General features: G+C 42.5%; 1 protein-coding gene across 1 annotated transcript in view; it reads left to right on the top strand.

Annotated features, from left to right (window-relative positions):
* The window catches only part of LOC147733006 (discoidin, CUB and LCCL domain-containing protein 1-like), a 250679-nt gene that overhangs the window by 62938 nt on the left and 168838 nt on the right, over positions 1-18903 (top strand). Inside the window, exon 2 of the mRNA XM_086957563.1 lies at positions 4448-4663. Coding sequence (XP_086813689.1) covers positions 4448-4663 — 216 coding nt within the window. The remainder of the gene's footprint in view (positions 1-4447; positions 4664-18903) is intronic.

The following is an 18903-nucleotide window of genomic DNA, read 5'->3' as shown; positions in this document are numbered from 1 at the left end:
ATGCATTCTCAGAGGATTATTATATTATGGATATATATCGGCGTGGTGGCCCCTGGGGTTTGGTGGCCCTGTGCAGCTGCACAGCTTGCACATGCCTAAGGCCGCCCCTGCCAGTCCTGCCCGGCTGCTGATGTTCTGGTGTGTTTTCACACCCCTTGATGGACGTCGGCAGTTCAAAGCCTCAGAAAACGAGCTGAAATTCACTCTCTGCAGTGGTTTTCAGCTAATTTTCACTGCCACCATGTGAGTTGGCAGGTCTGACATCGTTCTGTGGAAGACGACTCCATCCACAAGGTTTCTTCCTCATCTTATCAATCGTGTTCCTTCCTTTTTGCTGTCCTGGACAATCTTTTCAACCTTTCCAGTCCCCCTATAGCATTTTAGGGCGACGTTATGGTACCTTTATATACAAATTAGCTGCATAAGATCAGAGTTTGGAGAAGATAATTACGTCACCTCTTACCTGGAGGATGATACTGCATTGCTCATTATCGGTACTTCTACCACACACTATCTGTGAAAGCAAACTCCGCACTTGGAACAGATGACTACTACCGCCCTTACCCATGGAAGCACAGGATGACCATCACCCTAGCCCTTGCAGAGTTTGAAGTTTAACAGCCCCCAGCACATGTGTGTACACTGGCACAGTTGTGTGTCTAACAAGGCAAGTGTTTTAACAGAACCACAAATAAGCCTGCACCACGTTTCTGTGTTTAATATTGTGTCTGAACTGTAAAAATATATATTTTTTAAAGTTTAGGGACAAGGCAGCAGGCCCTGGAGGGGGGAACGCAGCTGAAGATTGTGTAGAGAAGAGGCCTTTTGATTATGGGCCTGATTTATGAGTTTTTGCGGTCCTGAAACGGGCAGCACGCCATTGCCCTGCTCCAGGACCGCCGGAACTCGTCACCATCCGCCCACCAGATTACAGGTAATTTTGTGGTCCGGCGGGCGGGACCGCCAGTGCATGTTCATGCATGGGAAGGAAATCACAATGTCGTGCATTCCTTCCCATGTAGGAATTTGGGGTGCAACTCTACAGAGGGCACAACATGCACCCCTGTGGACACCGCCAGCAGCTACATGGAGGGAGAACCTCCATGACACCGCTGTTGGTGAGGAAAGTTGTAAAATATTTCAGGGCACCACCAAGCATATTTCAGCCCTCAGACAGCCACGGGGCAGCCAGTAAACACGGTTCCCTGCCGGTTGCAGCGTGCGATGGCAGTCCTACTGCCAAGGTCCTATTAGGGCAGCTTGACCGCCACCGCCGTGTCCCCACGAGTCTTGGACCCTGTAAATATGACAAAACAGATTAGATTTATGGAGCAATAGAAATGGGGTCTTCGGAGAGGAGTCTGCAAATCTAAGTTCTGTAAAATTATACAATTTAAACAAACCGTTGGTCCATTTTCTACGTTTGAATTTGTTAGTAGATGCACAACATTTATAGGGTATAGGGGCATTCTGAATAGTTCTTCTAAAAAAGGAATAATTTCTAAAGCATTACTTGTCTCTGATTTAGTGCAAAACATTTTACATTCCCCTAAAGTAGCCAAGTGAATGACCTACTTTCATCATTAAATTCGCCAACAATTTGTCATTCATCTGCTTTCTTTCCTTCTGTACAAATGTGCAACAGATGTTTGAATCTTATAAAGTTATTTAAGTTTTCACTCTCAGTATGACATTACTCAACTCCATGTGTACTGCATTTCTTCACTCCACCAATTTACCATATTTCTTCAATCCATTAATTTACCAAGGTTCTGCATTTTAGCAATATACTCTTAATTGTGCGCAACATAATTTTTTTTTCATTTTTAACTTACCTATAGAATTTTGGTAGTCTGTTTTCTTGAATATTATTAGTCTAGGTCATAAATAGCTTTAAGCAAGTCACTTTAAGCATCTTGTCAATTTTACGCAGCAGACTTTTGGCAGCTAGCTTGGGAACTTTTAAAGGCAGTACAAAAAGAAAAGGTTCTGTTTTTAATGTTTGAGTTTTTCTTTACCTTCTAAATTTGAAAGGCAGCCAATGATTAGGAGCGGTAGTGAGGTGATGGTGTGGGCGAAAGTAGTTGGGGTACATTGCAAAGCATGTAAGATGAGCTGTGGGACTCCTTTGCTGGTGGTTGCACTGTAACATGCCGAGCTTGAAGTGTGCCGGCATCTCACCTTATTGTATGATGAAGGCTGTTCAAGGAGGACCCATTTTTAGGTAGATGCTTATCGGACAGCATGTCTGTCTGGTTACGAAAAACTTCTTGGGGACATTCTGAAAGCTTCCTTGGGAATGCATTCCGTCCATTGCTTACAATTGGCTTCGTGTTTTGTAACTCACAGTTGCTTGCTTTCTATTTGCTGGCTTTATTTGTCTTAGGTTGTCCAGCATGTATTTCTCCCTCCCTTGGAGCATAACTTCTTTACCACCTCTCTGAGTGGCTCTTTGTATCCTTCCACAAGTGTTCACATTCTGGGAACTACTTTTTTCTTTTTCGTGAGGCACTCCACAAGAGAACATTTGGTTTCTGTCGTCTCCCTTGTATGTTAGCTCAGGAAGCAGCAAGCGTGTGGTATTTCTTTGAAAAGTTTTCCTGCCTCCTATCTCTCTGCTTGGCTGATTCTAATTTTCTTTGCCAATTTGATCATCTATCTTGCAAGCCTGTGAGGAACAACATTCTGTCTACAAGCTTCTTTATTTTGGTCAGTGCTCTTTACTAACAGCATAACTTAAACAATGCTCTTTCCCTATAGACCGTGGAAGTAGGGAAGGGGGGGGGGGGGGTAATAATCATGCTGGAGTTCAGAAATGAATGAGCACTAAACATGTCTTTACATTTTGTTTTTTCTATTGTTACATTTGCTGTGCATTCAAAGACAAGAGTAACATGTTATGCTCTGTGTTCCAGGGAGCTTGGTGTGTACTTTTCTTTATCTGACTGCGAAATAAGAGAATTTATATTACAGTCTTGCTGGGTACAGGAATGTGAAAAGGCTGTAGGAAGTGATTTTTTATTCTAGCACATAGTAACATGTAAATGTCTGTAAATTAACTGTACAAATATTTCTGAATATATCAGAACTTAGGGCAGCACAAAATAAAGAACATTGTTTTGTAATCCTGAAGTGTGGTGGAAAGGAATACTTTAATCAGATCAAAATAAATGCACACGTTGATGCTGAGTTATCATTTGTGTGTTGTATAATTTTATCAGTGAAACTGTTTGTCTGTGCAAACTTAATGGTCATTTCAATTGAATATGTGTTTGCTGTAATGGCAATGCTGCACTACACTATGCATACTCCACTCTACACCTCTCCACTGTAAGACACTCTACTACACAATACTATACCTTACTCCACTCTCTGACACTCTAAGCAATTTTACGCCGCTTCTAGCCACTTCACTCTAAGCCATTCCTTGACACTCCACTCCACTCTGACAGTCCATGCTATACTACTCCATTCAACGCCACTCAATGCCACTTTAACTCCACTCTATGCCACTCCACTCTACATCACAACACTCAACTCTACTCTGCGGAACTCCACTGTACACGCTCCACTCTACTATACTCTACTCTGCTTTTCTCTACTCTGTGCCAGTCTGTAACACTCAACTATATGCCACTACACTCTACCCCACTCCTCTCTATGACACTCTACGACATTCTAAACCACATCACACCAATCTAGGCCACTCCAATCTATGACACTACTCCACTCCACAATATTACTCTACTTCACTCCACAATACTACTCCACTCCACAATACTACTCCGTTATATGCCACTTCATGACACTCTACTCTGTTCCACTCTACTCTATGCCGCTCTACGAAACTCCACTGTACATTACTCTGCTCCACTTTATGCCACTATGCCACTGGCATAGTGGCATAGAGCCTATGCCACTCTACGACACTCCACTGTGCGACACTCTACTCTATGACACGCTACTCAACTCCAGTCTATGACACTACTCCACTCTTCAGCCCTCTGCTCCACATTACGCCATTTTAAACTATGCCACTCTACACCACTTCACTCTACTCTACGCCACTACTCCACTCGAGGAGACTCTCCACCACTTGACTTCAGGACACTCTAAGCTACGACACTCTATTCTACTCCACTCTACTCCATTCCAGTCAACGACACTTCGCTCTAATCTATACCACTCCAGTTCACTCCACGCCAATCTCCTCTATGCCACTAACTTTCAACCATGCTGAATAGCAGCCATGCTGTTGTTCAACATTGGTAAAACTCATTGGCAAAGCCAAGGGCTCTCACATAGAGGAGACACATTGGCTTTGCCAATGCTTTTTAATCCTGGCTCTATGGCTATCTCTTGTCATATTCGGTGTTCGAACCCTCCGTCTTATCTAGCTGTAAACCAGGAGTACGCTCTTTCACGTTCCCTTATTTTTCCTTTGCAGGGGATGGGTGTGGGCCCACCATGGTAGGGCTTGAAAGTGGGACGCTGGCCTCCAGGAATTACCCGGGCACCTACCCGAATAGCACACGCTGTGAGTGGCACATCAGGGTGGCCGAGGAGTCCACTCTTACTTTGATCTTTGGAGACTTGGACCTGGAATACTCGCCACGCTGCGTCTCTGGGTCGCTGACCATTTCCTCCCAAGGCATCAGCTATGGTAAGAGGTCATGGGTGTTAAGCTCAGGATATATAAAACTTTAAGAGAACTCCTTTCCTACTCCTCAAAGCAACTGGAGACCTGACTGTCTTAACGATACATGGTTCTGGCCAGTAGATATTTCTTGACGAGGCTGAGGCTGGTGTTTGTGAATTCTGGGGGTTTGCCTCTTAAAAAAAAGATTGAAAAACCACCAAAACAATGAGAAAGATTGGGGGTGGTCAAAGTACTACTTTTCCCCCAAAAAACTGAGGAAAGGCGATAAAAAAGAAACTTAATATAACAAAACATTATGGCAACTGTTTTCTCTATTTTCGAGTCATGAATAAGATAATTACTAATATGCAACCCATTTTGGTAAGATGTCTTGGTAATACCATTCTTGAGTTTAGCATTTGTCCAATTCACATAGATCTGAACTTTCACCCAGTTGGTTGAATATCATTTTCTTTCTGTTGCACTGTCTCTTCAGTTGATTTGGGGATTTTGCTTGTCATGTCTCCTCTGATAGGATGCTGCTTCAATTGTTTGAGTTGTCTCATCGGTTGAGTTGGTTGTTTACTCAGGCTTACTTGTTCCCTTAGCTGGTTCTATTGTGTCTTTGCTTGAGTATCCTACTGACTTGGTCATCTGTCATCTCAGTTGCTAGAGTTGCATGAGTTGCTTCTTAACTGTTTTTTGGCCGAGCCTGGGCAGAGCATTTGCTGCTCTGCGAGGCAGGCTGTATTTGCTTATGGACTTAAAGCTCCGCCCATATTTTTCATTGGCTTGTGTCATTGTCCTTTGTAAATACAGGCTTCTGATTTGTTAATAGGCTTGTTAGTTCCTCCTTAGTACTGCCTTGTCTTAATTTGTAACCTTCCATGAGGACTGGCCCTTTTACTTCTGTTGTTACACGGTATGTCTTACGTAGTCGGTAAGCACTATTTTCTTTAATGAGTTTCTCCTACTGCAGGCACAACATGCTTTCCTGCAACATTCAGTCCGCCATGCGCGCTTTCACTTTCCAAGCAGCCCTTGACAATGGTGTCCGCTTCTTTAAAGTGAAATAGGTCTCGCATTTACAAGAGTTTGAGCTATTGGCATTATAAATGACAATGCCTTTTAATTATGTGTTAATTATCAAAACCGATAAATAAAAGGCATTGTCATTTACAATGCTAATCGCTTAAACTCTCGCAAATGCGAGACCTATTGTATGCAAATGCTTGTCTTTGTTTGTTATATTGTCTACTTAGCCGATTTAACTGTCTTCTCATTTATTCAGTTTTCTTATTGTAGTTGTCTTCTCATGTTTTTGTTCTGTCTCCTTAGATAGTGTTGTCATTTCAATTGGTTTGGCTTAGCTGTTAGTGTCTTCAATTTTGTTTTCTCTGCAGTTGTTTGCTTTCTCTTCTCAGTTGGTTTAGATGTCTTCTAATTTGGAGAGTTGACTCAATAGTTTTCTTCCCAGTTGCTTATGCTGTCTCCTCGCATAGTTTCTTCCTTTTGTTGTTTTTTTCTCAGTTGATTAGGCTGTCCCTTCATTGGGTAGTTCTCCTCAATTGTTGGTTTACTTGGATTCTCATTCGTTTTTTTCTGTTTATTCCTTGGGTCGGTTTGTCTCCTCAGTTGGTTGGGTTAGCAACGTAGTTGACTGAATTGCCTTCCGGTTTGTTTCATTGTTAGCAAACCTTTGTATTGACAGACCCTTTTTTTGGTTTGTATTCCAGTGTGTCATGTGATGGATAATTTTTGAGTGACGACATAGGCAAGCCTCGCTAAAGAAATGGTGAACACTGTGTGCTTTAATACCTTAATCTCAAAATATTTTACTGAAATGAACAGGTGTGTCATACGAGGCCATCTTCTCCTTTTCGTTATAACCAGTTGAAGAGGTGATGGGGTCAACCAAAGCACTATGAACTTTGAGTAAAAACGCTTAAAATTTCATACACATATCTATCTATGCAAGAATGTTTGTTCTGGGGAGGAGTAAGTAACTTGCTAGCCTTGTTTGTACTCCAACAAAGTAAGGAGCCATTTTAGTCACCTGAAGGGCCGGTCCAGCCAAGTGAGCGGGAGCTCCAACCATTGGAGAAATCTTTAGCCACCAAAGGGGACCCTCCAATAAATTGTTAGTGGCACTCACGCCAAGTGAAACACACCTTTGCCAACTGAGGCGACCTCCAGCAGACTGGTGATGTGAACTTATCCGACTAAGGAGTCACGCCCATCTAACAAAGCATATGCTCACATCCAGCTTGGAAGAAGGTGTCAATTAGCTAATTAGGGATTTTGCCTAACGTGGCTGTAGCTGGCTAAGCCTTGTCAGCACAAGCTAGGCCAGGTGTCTCCAACCAGTGGATAGTGAGCTACCCGTAGCGCCCAGACACCTTCAAAGTAGCTTGCAGCCTTGAGTTCATTTTTAAGCAAGCACAGGGTCATTTTTTTCTCGTTAAGGATAACACCTTAGCTGCAGCCGTTATTTCGCGGCAGTGCTGCGGTTCCGCGGTGTGGGGGAGGCCACGTCGGCTGTTGGACGTTCGCAGCACCAGCGAGGTAGTGCTCGCGGCGGCCAACGGCCGACGGCAGCTTAAGGTAAGGCTGTGTTTACTTTACATTATTATCATCAAGCTGCAGATAGCTGAGCCTTATAATGAGCATTGCTCAGAAGGATGTATGGGCCAGGCAGGGTCACAGAGGTGAAAAACTGAAGCACTGAAGTATTTGATTCTTAAATAAATGTTCTTGTGGAGTCAGTCAATCAACAAAATCTTTATTCGATCTATTAAATACAGATCATAAAAGCACAATTAAAATCATCAGGCTCCAGGAAAACACAAAATCATTTAAATGTTAGATCCTATACTAATAAAATTACCAAAAAGTTATATAAGTAAATAATTCTTTAAAAGTTTAAAAATATTTAATAAGAAAGAGAACCCGGGGTCTTGTGTACATTTTGTCGCGCATACATATACCTAAGGTTACACATAATGTATTATTATTCTTGTGAAGTAAATATTGTAGCGTGAGAATAACATTTATGTTTCTGAATGCTTTTGAATGGGAGAAAATGTAAAGTAAATGTTACCTAAGTTATCAACTTTTAATTTTAATTTTCTCCCAATTCAAATGGCTTATGCTCCTAGTGGTCAGTAGACACTGCCAAGTTTTGTAACTGAAAAATAGTAATTTTTAGGTTTCGACCTGGCCGTAGCAACTGCGTAGCAGTTGCTCCGCCCAGGGCGAAATCTTCTGTCCTAGATATGGAGCTTTGGTTCCGCCTCTGTCTTCCATTGGCTAGCTCCGTAAATGGAGGCTAGCCATTGGAAGACATCAGCGTCAATCACTTTCTCCCGGTCAGAACGCGAATCGTGGGCGTTTCTGACTCTTTTTTTTAAGTCCCGCCCCTTGATGCCGTGTGTCCCGGGCCACACTGTGATTGGTTGCCGGCCCGGGACACCCCCGTGACGTCATTCCCCGGGCCGCGCTGTGATTGGCTGCCGGCCCGGGACACCCCCGTGACGTCATTCCCGGGCTGCGCTGTGATTGGCTGCCGGCCTGGGACCTGACTTGTTTACCTAAAGCCATTTTGTTGAACTCGGGCACATGCTGCATAGTAGAAGTTTAAACGCTTCTCGGTTAGATGCTTGTATTATGGGCATTCTTGACATAGTTTTTTGTTATTTGAAGTTGTTGACTTGAAAACTGGCTTTCTGTTTTATAGTGTAATTGTCTTTCGTTAGACATTCATATCCCGAGGGCTATAAATACATAGTTACACGCGGAACAAGCCTAATTAACAGTTGAGGAAGAAAAATAGCTCATTCACAACGCAAGCATAAGAACGTGGAGGGAATCCAGAATTCAAAAATAAAAATAAATTAAGTAGTGGCCACTATGTGATGCATGGGATGAGAACACAAAGGAGGGAAGTTTGAACTCTTAAATTACACGGTAATCGTACGTTTACGTGAAAAGTCCTTCTATCAACCGGGTGTAGTCAAATATATTTGGAAAACACAGGCCAAGGAGAGTTTTGACGACCCGATTTGGAAAGCAGACTGCCATAGGCCACCCTCTGCCATAACCTAGCGGGCGTCTTTACACGATCAATTATTCTGTCCCCATGGTGACAGCTGCAGTGCTTCGTTTGTGTTTAAAAAATACATAAGCACGTCGAACTGAAGTTAGATCTTTTTATTGCATGTGTCAGAGAAATGTAATGTAGCGCAGCCATGTGTGCAGTAAAATGTTAGAACTGGAATGCAGGCTGTTAAGAACACTACCATGACGTAGTGCGGCTATCCAAAAGGAAATAATCCATTGTGAGTGTTTTAACAATCTAACTTCAACGGGTTTGGTAAGGCGAAGGGAGATTCATGAAGTCCTGCAGTAAAACCGTGCAGAATGTGAAATATGTCCTACGGAGCTGTGAACTTTAATCCGTAATTAGGGGTGTGCAGTCTGGTGTATGCGCTGTGGTGAAAGATAAATAAGGTAAAAAGGGGTGGTGTGGACTTTGTTGCTGTAATTGGAGTCGTAGAGACCTTGCTGGCCTAGCGCCTTTTTAAGTCAGTAAGTGTCATGACCTTTCGAGATGAGCTCAATAACATGAGTCTCATTTTGTTATTTGTAGGCGATGTGCATGGCAGCCAGAACTAGACCGTAACGGAAACATGCGGTTTGAATTTTTTTTGTTTCTGTAGCCTGTGCAACCGGACATATCCACGCAATTCTAAGAAAAAGATTATTGTGCGTGTGACGCAAACACCACAACGTGATCTCTTTTAAGATGGGGCTTTGGCTGCACGCTGGCCTGTTGAATGTTTCTTGCAGAGGGCAGTGTGGTACCTTCGTTTAGAGACGGAATTTCGCCGCAAGTTCAACTATTTATTAGTCGTCATTATACTCAATGTCGGCGTTATAGACCGGGATCCTATCATAGCACGTTAACTGGGTAGGTACTGTCAGGTGACGATTACCTGTCCTCCTTTAATTTGACTGGCAGGGCGGACACACTTCTGCATAGGCTTTTTACTTCGTATGGTAGAGTATTGGCTCTTTTATGAAGCAACAGGTACCAGTACCTACTTTGTTCCAGTGGTTGATAGGTTGATAGCGAGTTCCACAGCACTTTCTTTAGGGAGAAGATTCTCTGCTAGCATAGCCGTCAGGGTGGTGTTACAGCATGCCGGAGTTCCGAAAGTGAATGAACGATAGACATGCCTTTACATTTAGTTTTTATCTTGTTGCATTTTCAAAGCGTTCAAAGATAGGGGTCACATGTCAGGTTATGTCTTCTGACAACATGCTTCTCATTTTTGTAAAAGGGATATTGATTTTTACTTTCATCTTATGACTGCAAAGTGAAAAGATTTTATAAAGTGACCTATGTCACAATATTGCTATGGTATAGGGAGTATGAAAGGAAAGACGGTAGGGTGCCCCTTTTTTTCCTAACTTACAACAAGATTTAAGTATCTGTAAATTGACTGTACAATTATTTCACAATACACTAGCAGCAAGGAAAGCTCAAATGAGGCACATTTTTATAGTTGTGAAGTGTGATGGAACAAAGATTTTAATATGATCAAAACAAACCAGTTTTCCACTATTATCATTTGTGCTTTATATATGGTTTTATCAAAAGGCGAAACCGTTGCATTTTAAATGCTTGTTTTCAAATGGAAGCAATTTAAAGTGAAGAAAACATTTCCTATGAAACATTAAGTATTAGAACATTGGAATGTTGGGAGCTCCATTGCAGACAATGGAGTGCTCCCTGCTTCTACGGGCCGGTAAAGGCCCACAGAGCAACATTCCAATGTTCTACAAAGGCTTCTCGAAGCTCGAGGGCATTTATATCCCCTCGAGCTTTGAGAACCCTTTGTTTAATTTTTTAGAACATTCTGCCCTCTACTGGCAGAATGTTCTAATAGCCTTATAGCCCTTTGTAGCAGGGCTATACCGGCAATTAAAGTCCTGCTGTCTCGTTAAAGTCCCTCGCTTTCGGCTCAGGCCTTTAACAATTCAGCTGGCCTTTAATAGCCGGTATAGCCCGCTACGGCGGGCTATAAGGCTATATTAATATCTTTCTCCACTTTCAATTAAGCTAAATACGTCTTAATCTTTAATGGAGCATGTTTATTCACTTAAGATTCTTCCCATTTAAACAAATGTATTTTTTTGTTATAAATATGGCACCATGGCTCCAGGACACTGGGAGCAAGATGCTTGGTGTTTGTAAATTTGACTCTTCGAAAAGGGGGAAAATTGAAATGATGAGTTCTATGGAATCCATATAAACAAAGTTAAGACTTCAGTTTAATTTTCTCGATACAGTGCCATATTTATAAGTGAAAAATACAGCCATTATTATAAGTTGGAGACATTCAAAGTGCGGAAAAATGTTCTATATTCCAAACATTTTTGCAGAAAATGTTTCTGCACTTAAAGTTTTTCCTATTTGTGTTATACATGTAATGGGGCCACATATGGCGAAAGGTATCTCCTGTACCTCAAGAACATACAACACAGTCTCTCACTCACCTGAACACATATATCCCACTCACACGCACATATGTTCATACATCCCCGAAGACCACACTCTCACTGACACACATGGATGGCAGCCCTTTCATAGTCCCACTAGTCAAAGTATTTTGTTCACACCATAGCATTTGGCTCTATGGACATTAGGCTTAAAGTCAATTAAACTGGGCATGGGGGTGTCTGCTAACAATGTACGATTTGCTTAGCTCTCAGATGATTTTCACTGATCAGAAGTAGCTCTCACTACAGTAAAGGTTGGAGGCTCCTGGGCTAGTCTCTCTTCCTGATATGACACTCGGCTTAGCCTTACTGGCCTCTTAGGAAATCTCTGAGTTCCTGACAAGCCATTCCACTGGCTTTTCCTGCAATCTTCCCTTCCAGTAACCGAGCAACAGTTTGCAACTGTCGCACGTTATAAATATCATTTCCCCTCCCCATTCTGTTTGTTTTAGCCTGAACTCCAGTTTAGTCTAAGCAGTAGGTCTCTGTTTTTTCTTACAGGAAGTGCGTGGGGTGGCCATGACCTCTACATGACTCACCCGCTGTCACTTCCTCTGCTGTGATTGTCGGTTGTGAGCCGCAGTTTGTTTTCTGCCTCCTTCTCTGGAATTTTGGAACTAGTAGTACCTTGAGTGAGTCCTTTCCCATTCTCCCCCTCTCGTATCACGGGTGCTGTTTCCAGTTCCGAATGTCCTCTGAGAAGTTTGAGCCCACAGGACGAATATTTGAGGCTTTTGATCAAGATAATGTTTGAACCAAACACTAATGGTTTCCATGCAGGAGTCTCCATTAAAGTGTTTGTTGAGAATGCTAGGAGTGACATCACACTTCAAAAGGAATAGTATAATTGTGGGATACTTCTCTATTCAATAGGAACCACAAATTACATTCCTATACACTTTGATTTAAAGATAAAAAACGAATGTATGTGATAAATGTTGAGTTCATCCATTCGAGCCAGTTGGAGTAACATACATAAAACGAGCATTAGCAATTCAGATGGTTCTACCTCATAACTGAAAGCGCTTCTTTCGTGACAGATACATTTAGACTCGCAATAAGTGAGCATCCGTGGACTCTGTCACCCATCCTTGCACCAATACAAGGATCAGTGACTGAGTCCATATATGAACCTTCCTTCATCCATCGAGTGGCTCTTACTTGCATTCACCCATTCTGTTTGCAATAAACACACAATGTTAACATATGCAAGACATGAGAAGAATACATTGAAGTTAGTAGCCCTAAAGAATTATCTGTAGAGCTGCAGGATGCTAAAAAACTAAAAAAAAAAGAAGAAAATAAATAGAAGGGGACCAATAAAAGGAAAACATGGAAAACTAAATGACTGGCCCAGCTGCCAAAGCCTCAGAGCACATTCGTTTTCAGGCGACTATGCACATCTGATCAGGCAAAAAGCCACCACTCACAGGGCAACAGAGCCAATTGCAGAATTGTGTTTACTCTGTGCCCGAAGCAGTGGGCTGTCAAGTGCAGAAGCAGAATGTGAATGGCAGTCAGACAGAAGAGGGCTGACACAAAGACTCTGTATGTATGTGTATTCATATACAGTTTGTTTATGTATTTGCAGTGGCCCAGACGCCACACCTGCTAGACCTCCCGGCACCACAGTGCCAATGCTCAACCCCTAGGGAATGCCAAACGAAGCACCCAACGCTAAAATCCTTGCCTATCCCATTAATCTGTGCGATTCCATGTAACAAAGAAAACTGTCTACAGGCTTTAACATCTCTCAAAGGCATATTAGTTTTCCATATGATTTTCACAAAATATAAGCCAGAAGTACTAATATTACTATAATTTTCCATAATAACAGATCAGACTTACAGCATCTGACATAACTTTTCCTAATGATTTATAAAATTACAGTTGGAAAAACTATATACAACCCCTCTTAAGAAAGAAGTCTTAAAACGATTGTCACAGCACTAGTCTTCTACCGCAAGGGTTTATCTACAGGGGCGTGGCAATGGGAGCGGGGGCGTTTGGGGTGTTACACCCCCTCCTAAAAAAATTATTTTCACTTGAATAATTGGATACCAGTGCTTTCATTCTGGTACGGTGAAGTGTCAGATTTCACCTGTGATTTGTTCATACACACACACTCTCATCTCGGTTTTGAAGGTCCCAAAAATGTTTTTTTTACAAAATATAGTGTGTACTTTCATTTAGTACTCCTATTAATCTGTGTTCCTCTCCCTTTCCACTGCCTCTAAAGCCACTCTCATGTGCCTCGATTGTCATATAATATATTTTAACATTGTATGCTAGCGTGATGACCCGTAAATCTGATGCTCACCCCCACCCCCAATCTTACTGACCAAGCTACGCCCCTTTATATCTGAGAGAGTAACCAACAGCAAAACCATTGCTAAGTTCACGTGTGAGATTCCATGCAACAAAATGCCAGTTGACCGCCTCAAAAACAGTTTCATAACAAGCCACCCTTAGTGGTCTATTGACTTTCATAAATGTATTTCACAATAATGTATTCAGGTCTACTACCTTTGTTGTAAATATTTATAATAAATAGATTAAATCCTGGGCATCTGTCATTACATTTCCCAATGAACCAATCATGCCTATAGCCTTCCTCCTTGGTCTGTCATCATAATGAACTGAGACCTCCTGCATTGCACATAAGCTGCCAACCATCTGTCATAAAATCATAAATGTACAAATATATACAAAATTACGATTGGCAAAACAATATACCACCTGGCTTACGAATAATTACTACATTGCTACTCTTCAATCCCAAGTGTTGTAAGAGGGGGTAACCCATACTTAAACACTTGCGTACTGTGGTTATCTGCGAGCTTCATGCTGCAAAATATAAGTCTACAACCTTTAATACAGTGCATTGAGAATCCACCTATTGGCTTTAACACATATTTTTCACAATGAATACGTCAGGCCTACTGCCTTTGTTGTAATGTTTCATAATAAATAGAGCACGCCTGTGGCAGCTGACAAATGTTTCCAAAAAACAATTCGGTCCTACAGCCTTTATCATAATCATTTCACACTTACTGAATTCTGCACATGTGAATGTGAATGTGAATGGGTTTTTCTAAAGCGCGCTTACACTCCAGGGAGCATCTTGGCGCTAGACATCGCTGTCTCAACAGAGAAGAAAAATAGGGCAGCTGCTGGGGTGGATCCTAATGATAGAGCATGGTCTATAGGTGAAGAAAAGGAATTAGATTAAAGCTAAGCAGGATGAGTCTTCGGTATTGAAAATCCAAGTTTTGAGCATTTTCCGGAACAGTTTTTCTGACTGTATCAGGCGCATCTGTGGTGGGAGCTTGTTCCAGGCCCTGGCTCCCAGTACTCCGATGGATTTTCCGCCTTTTGTGGTTAGTCTGAATCTGGGAACTGCAAGTAGGTTGAGGTTGGATGATCTGAGTGATCGAGGGGGAGTGTATCTTACAAACCTTTGGGACAGGTATGTAGGTCCTGACTGGTGGTAGGCTCTGAAAGTGATGAGCAGGATTTTAAAAAGCACTCTTTTGTGGATGGGTAACCAGTGCAGGGTTTTGAGTGCTTTTGAGGCAGATGATTTCCTGGGTAGCCGTAGCACCAGGCGAGCGGCGGCATTTTGAGCCATCTGCAATTTGTGCAGAACAGCTCTGTTTGTGCCTGCATAGATGCTGTTGCAGTAGTCTAAGCGGGATGTAATGAGGGCTACTGCAACAGTCTTTCTGGCTGTTAGGGGAAGAAGGTCAAAGAATCTTCTGAGACTTTTAATGATGTTGAAACAGGACCCTGCCACAGTACCTGCTTGTTGCTTGAAGGATAGTGCTTCATCGAACCTTATCCCTAGGTTACGGGCCGACGTGATGGTATTGGGGGGAATTTCGGCGTCTTGAGGCCACCAATTTGAGGGGGAAAAGGAGTTGTTTTGACCGAAAGGGAGGATTTCAGTTTTTCCTGAATTGCATTTGAGGTGGTTTGATCGCATCCAGTCAAATGTAGCCGTCAGACAGTTTTGTAAGTTTTCCTCTGCTTTGGAGGAGTTATTATCCAATACTAGGATAAGCTGGGTGTCGTCAGCGTAAGATATCGTGCTGATGTTGAAGGATGTGATAAGTTCTATCAGGGGGGTCATATAGAGGTTGAACAACACAGGGCTCAGGCTTGAGCCCTGCGGAACCCCTGTTTTTATCGCTTTTTCATCCGAGCAGTAGTTTCCTAGCACGGTAACTTGTCTCCTTTGGCTTAGAAAGTTTTTCAGCCATTCGAGGGCGGTACCTGATAGTCCTGACTCTGTCAGGCGGCCAATTAACACTGCGTGTGAGACCGTGTCAAAGGCCGCCGACAGGTCAAGCAGGATCAGGACGGCCTTTTTCCCGTGGTCCAAAGCCATCTTGAGGGTCTCTACAGTGTGTAGGAGGGCTGACTCTGTGGAGTGTTTTGCCCTAAAACCAGCTTGGTTGGGGTGGAAAAGGTGGTTTTCCTCTAGATGCTTTGTCAACTGTTTATTGACTGCAGCTTCAGTCAATTTAAACAGTAGGGGGAGTAGTGAAATGGGGCGAAGGTTGGAAAGCGTGGTGGGGTCAGGTAAGGGTTTCTTCTGCAGAGGTTTAACTGCTACATATATCACAAGGCAACCCACAGTTGGCAAATAAATATTCAACTTCTCATAAAAGGGATAACAAGTGCAGATTTTTCCAGCCACAGGGTTTGTCGGAGGGGGTATCCAGAGAATGAAACCAAAACCCTTGCTTATTACATCAATCTGTGAGAATACATGTAACGCAACACCTGTCTACAGGCTTTAATACAGCGTAATAACAATCCACCCTTTACGGCTTATTGGCTTTAACATTATTTTCTCAATAAATTAGTCAGCTCTACTAGTGTTGGATGCAAATTTATGAGACCCTTTCACTTCGCATTTATTCTTAAATTTTTTTTACATGCTTGTTAAGATTGTGTATTTGTTATGTTGCAGATAGGAAAATGGGTGAAGGCCTATTAGCTTTAACATTGGTTTTTCCAATACATAAGGCAGCCTACTATATTTGTTGTATATTTTCATAATAAAAAGATTAGACTTATGTCCTCTGACATAACGGTTTCTAATTAACCAATCAGGCCTATGGTCTTTACCACTGACTTGCTACAATAACCAGTGCATCACTATCATATTCTGCATGCTTTCTCACAATGCAACTGGTGGCATACAGCCATAAAATTACAGATCTATACAAAATTACAGTTAGCAAAACAATATACAAACCGTCGTAAGATGGCATTGCAAGCATTCTCAAATGCAAATCTTCTACACTGAGGCTTAGGCAAGAGTTTTAGGGGTGGTTACCCCCTGGCGATAATGGTAACTTGAGATTACATATAGGAAAGTACCGTTCTATAAGCTTTAACACAGTGTAAAGACAAATGACCCTTAAAGACCTGTTGGCTTCAACATATAGCTTTAACCCATTGACGCTACTGGTAAAGCATATTCACATACTGTATCAGACGCGTCTCAGTGATGGAAACTTTGGAACTGTTTGGTAAGTCACCCTTAACTACCAAAAGCATTGCAATGCCAAACCAGCTGTAGATTGTGCACTAGGCAAATGCCTATAACATAACCGCTCTGCTGATGGTAGTCACTACCCCTGGAAAGATCAACTTTCACGACTTTGAAGGGGCATGGCCACACTTTTTGGAGGTGCAAAAAACCCAGTTGATGGACAGAATGCAGAACAATGTCTTACATTCACCCCAGTACAAAGATCTGGGCCTAAATCCATCGTTTTTTGCACTCCACACCACCCTAGGTGAGACAATGGCTATATGCAAATCAGCCTTGACCCTGTGCCTCATGGGAACAGTCCAGCCCGAACTACCAAGCCATGTCTTTCCTAGACCGGAATCAAGCATCCAAGGACCAGTTTCTGGCTATCAGCCTTCTTCAGCCTGGATAGCTTGACTCCAGTGATGTGGAGAGCCTGGGATTCACGTCTGAGCAAACCCAGCCCACTCGGGTGAAAATTGCAAAAAACACAGTTGATGGACAGAATGCAGAACAATGTCTTACATTCACCCCAGTACAAAGATCTGGGCCTAAATCCATCGTTTTTTTGCTCTCCACACCACCCTAGGTCAGGCAATGGCTATATGCAAATCAGCCTTTTTGGAGACCTGTCTCATTTCATCAAACTGACTAAATCTGGGTGTTTCAAAACAACATATGTGAATCTGGAGGGGCATTCCAACTTGGTGAGTTAGGGATATGAAAGACATCAGCTGACTCACAAACTACTTTGTGAAACTGCTTGGTATACATACCAACTCCCCGGGCTCTGACCGAACTCCTCACCAGATCTCTGAATGTAGGAGACGGTAGAGTAGACATCTTTGAATTTGTGCCAAATAGCTTCAAGTGTTATCTTATTGTAGGAAACTTAACACCTGAAAATGTATGCCTCTGTTTTGCACACAGGACACAGCAAATAAGCCCCCCCACCAACTAGTGGCTTCACAAAATGTTCTGATGAAGGCCATCTTGAACCTCCTGAAAACAGAACTACTTTTTAATTTCTTTTTAAGTCTTTGGTTCAGCCCTTTGCTTACTATTTGTTGACTTTCTTGTCATTCTCATTTGCTTGGCCCGCCTCCACCTCCCCCCCAGAGCTTAGAATCCTTTTGATTGGATGACTTGTATCCTTACATGGCTCAATATCGGGGAACTGCCATACACTTTTTCTTACAGCACTTCAAAGAGTGCAAGGGTTTCCTTGCTCTCCCCCTCAGCATTGCTCTCCCCCAACACTCTGTGTTGCTCCCTACCAACCTCATCAATTGTTTTCACTGCCCCTTCACATCCCACTCAACTTTAAAAAAGTTTTTCTGTTGCTGCCTTCCCCACCATCACTGTCCCCGCTGCTCCTGACGTTCAACAGCGTTTTCTTCCAACCACCCTCCCGATCTTCTGTTGGTCCCCTGCTCCTCGCTTTTTTGCTTCAGGGCCACTCCTTTCTTAGTAAGGCGCTATCATGCACTCATAATAATTTTTTTAGATTGCCACATCACGAGGGTTGTCTGCTATCTTGGTATGGCAAATTAAAATGAAAATAAACAGCCTATGCGGTATCATGTCGTGATGCATGCACGCGTGTATGTCATCACTGTGTGGCTTCCGCGTCGGCATGATGCATATGTCCTCATACATGAAGACGCACGTGCACTAATACATCATCACTTGGAAAGAAGCATTTTATTTTTCATTTTTCCGGTGCTAAGCAACATTGGCAAAAAGCTTTGGCATAGCCAATAGCGCGACACGTCGGCTTTGCCAATGCTTGTTACAATTTGTATGTCACAGGATTGAATCCTGGCAATGTCGATTTTGTGTTTTATCCTTCTGAGGCAGAAAACTGAGTACAATTCATTTAGATAACAACAAAAATTGTTACTTGAAGTGCTTAGACACCTCAGGTGTGGTATGAAACAGTTTGCAAAACACAGGTTATTCATAATGTTATTTGCTGTGTTGAACAAAATGCATTCTTAAGTGTCCTTCCACAACCAAATAATGGCAACACGAACTAGCGTTGCAACAGTTGGGTTCAAAGGATGTGAAACCAGATGTTCGTCTGGTTTCGGAAGTGAGCCTCCCTCCTCTCCAGACCTCTGCTTGTCAGGAGTGCCCTTCATTCCAGGGT

This window comes from Lissotriton vulgaris, chromosome 2_1 (assembly GCF_964263255.1).
Source record: "Lissotriton vulgaris chromosome 2_1, aLisVul1.2, whole genome shotgun sequence".
NCBI classification, from domain to species: Eukaryota; Metazoa; Chordata; class Amphibia; order Caudata; family Salamandridae; genus Lissotriton; species Lissotriton vulgaris.
This window is presented reverse-complemented; position numbering and strand designations above follow the sequence as displayed.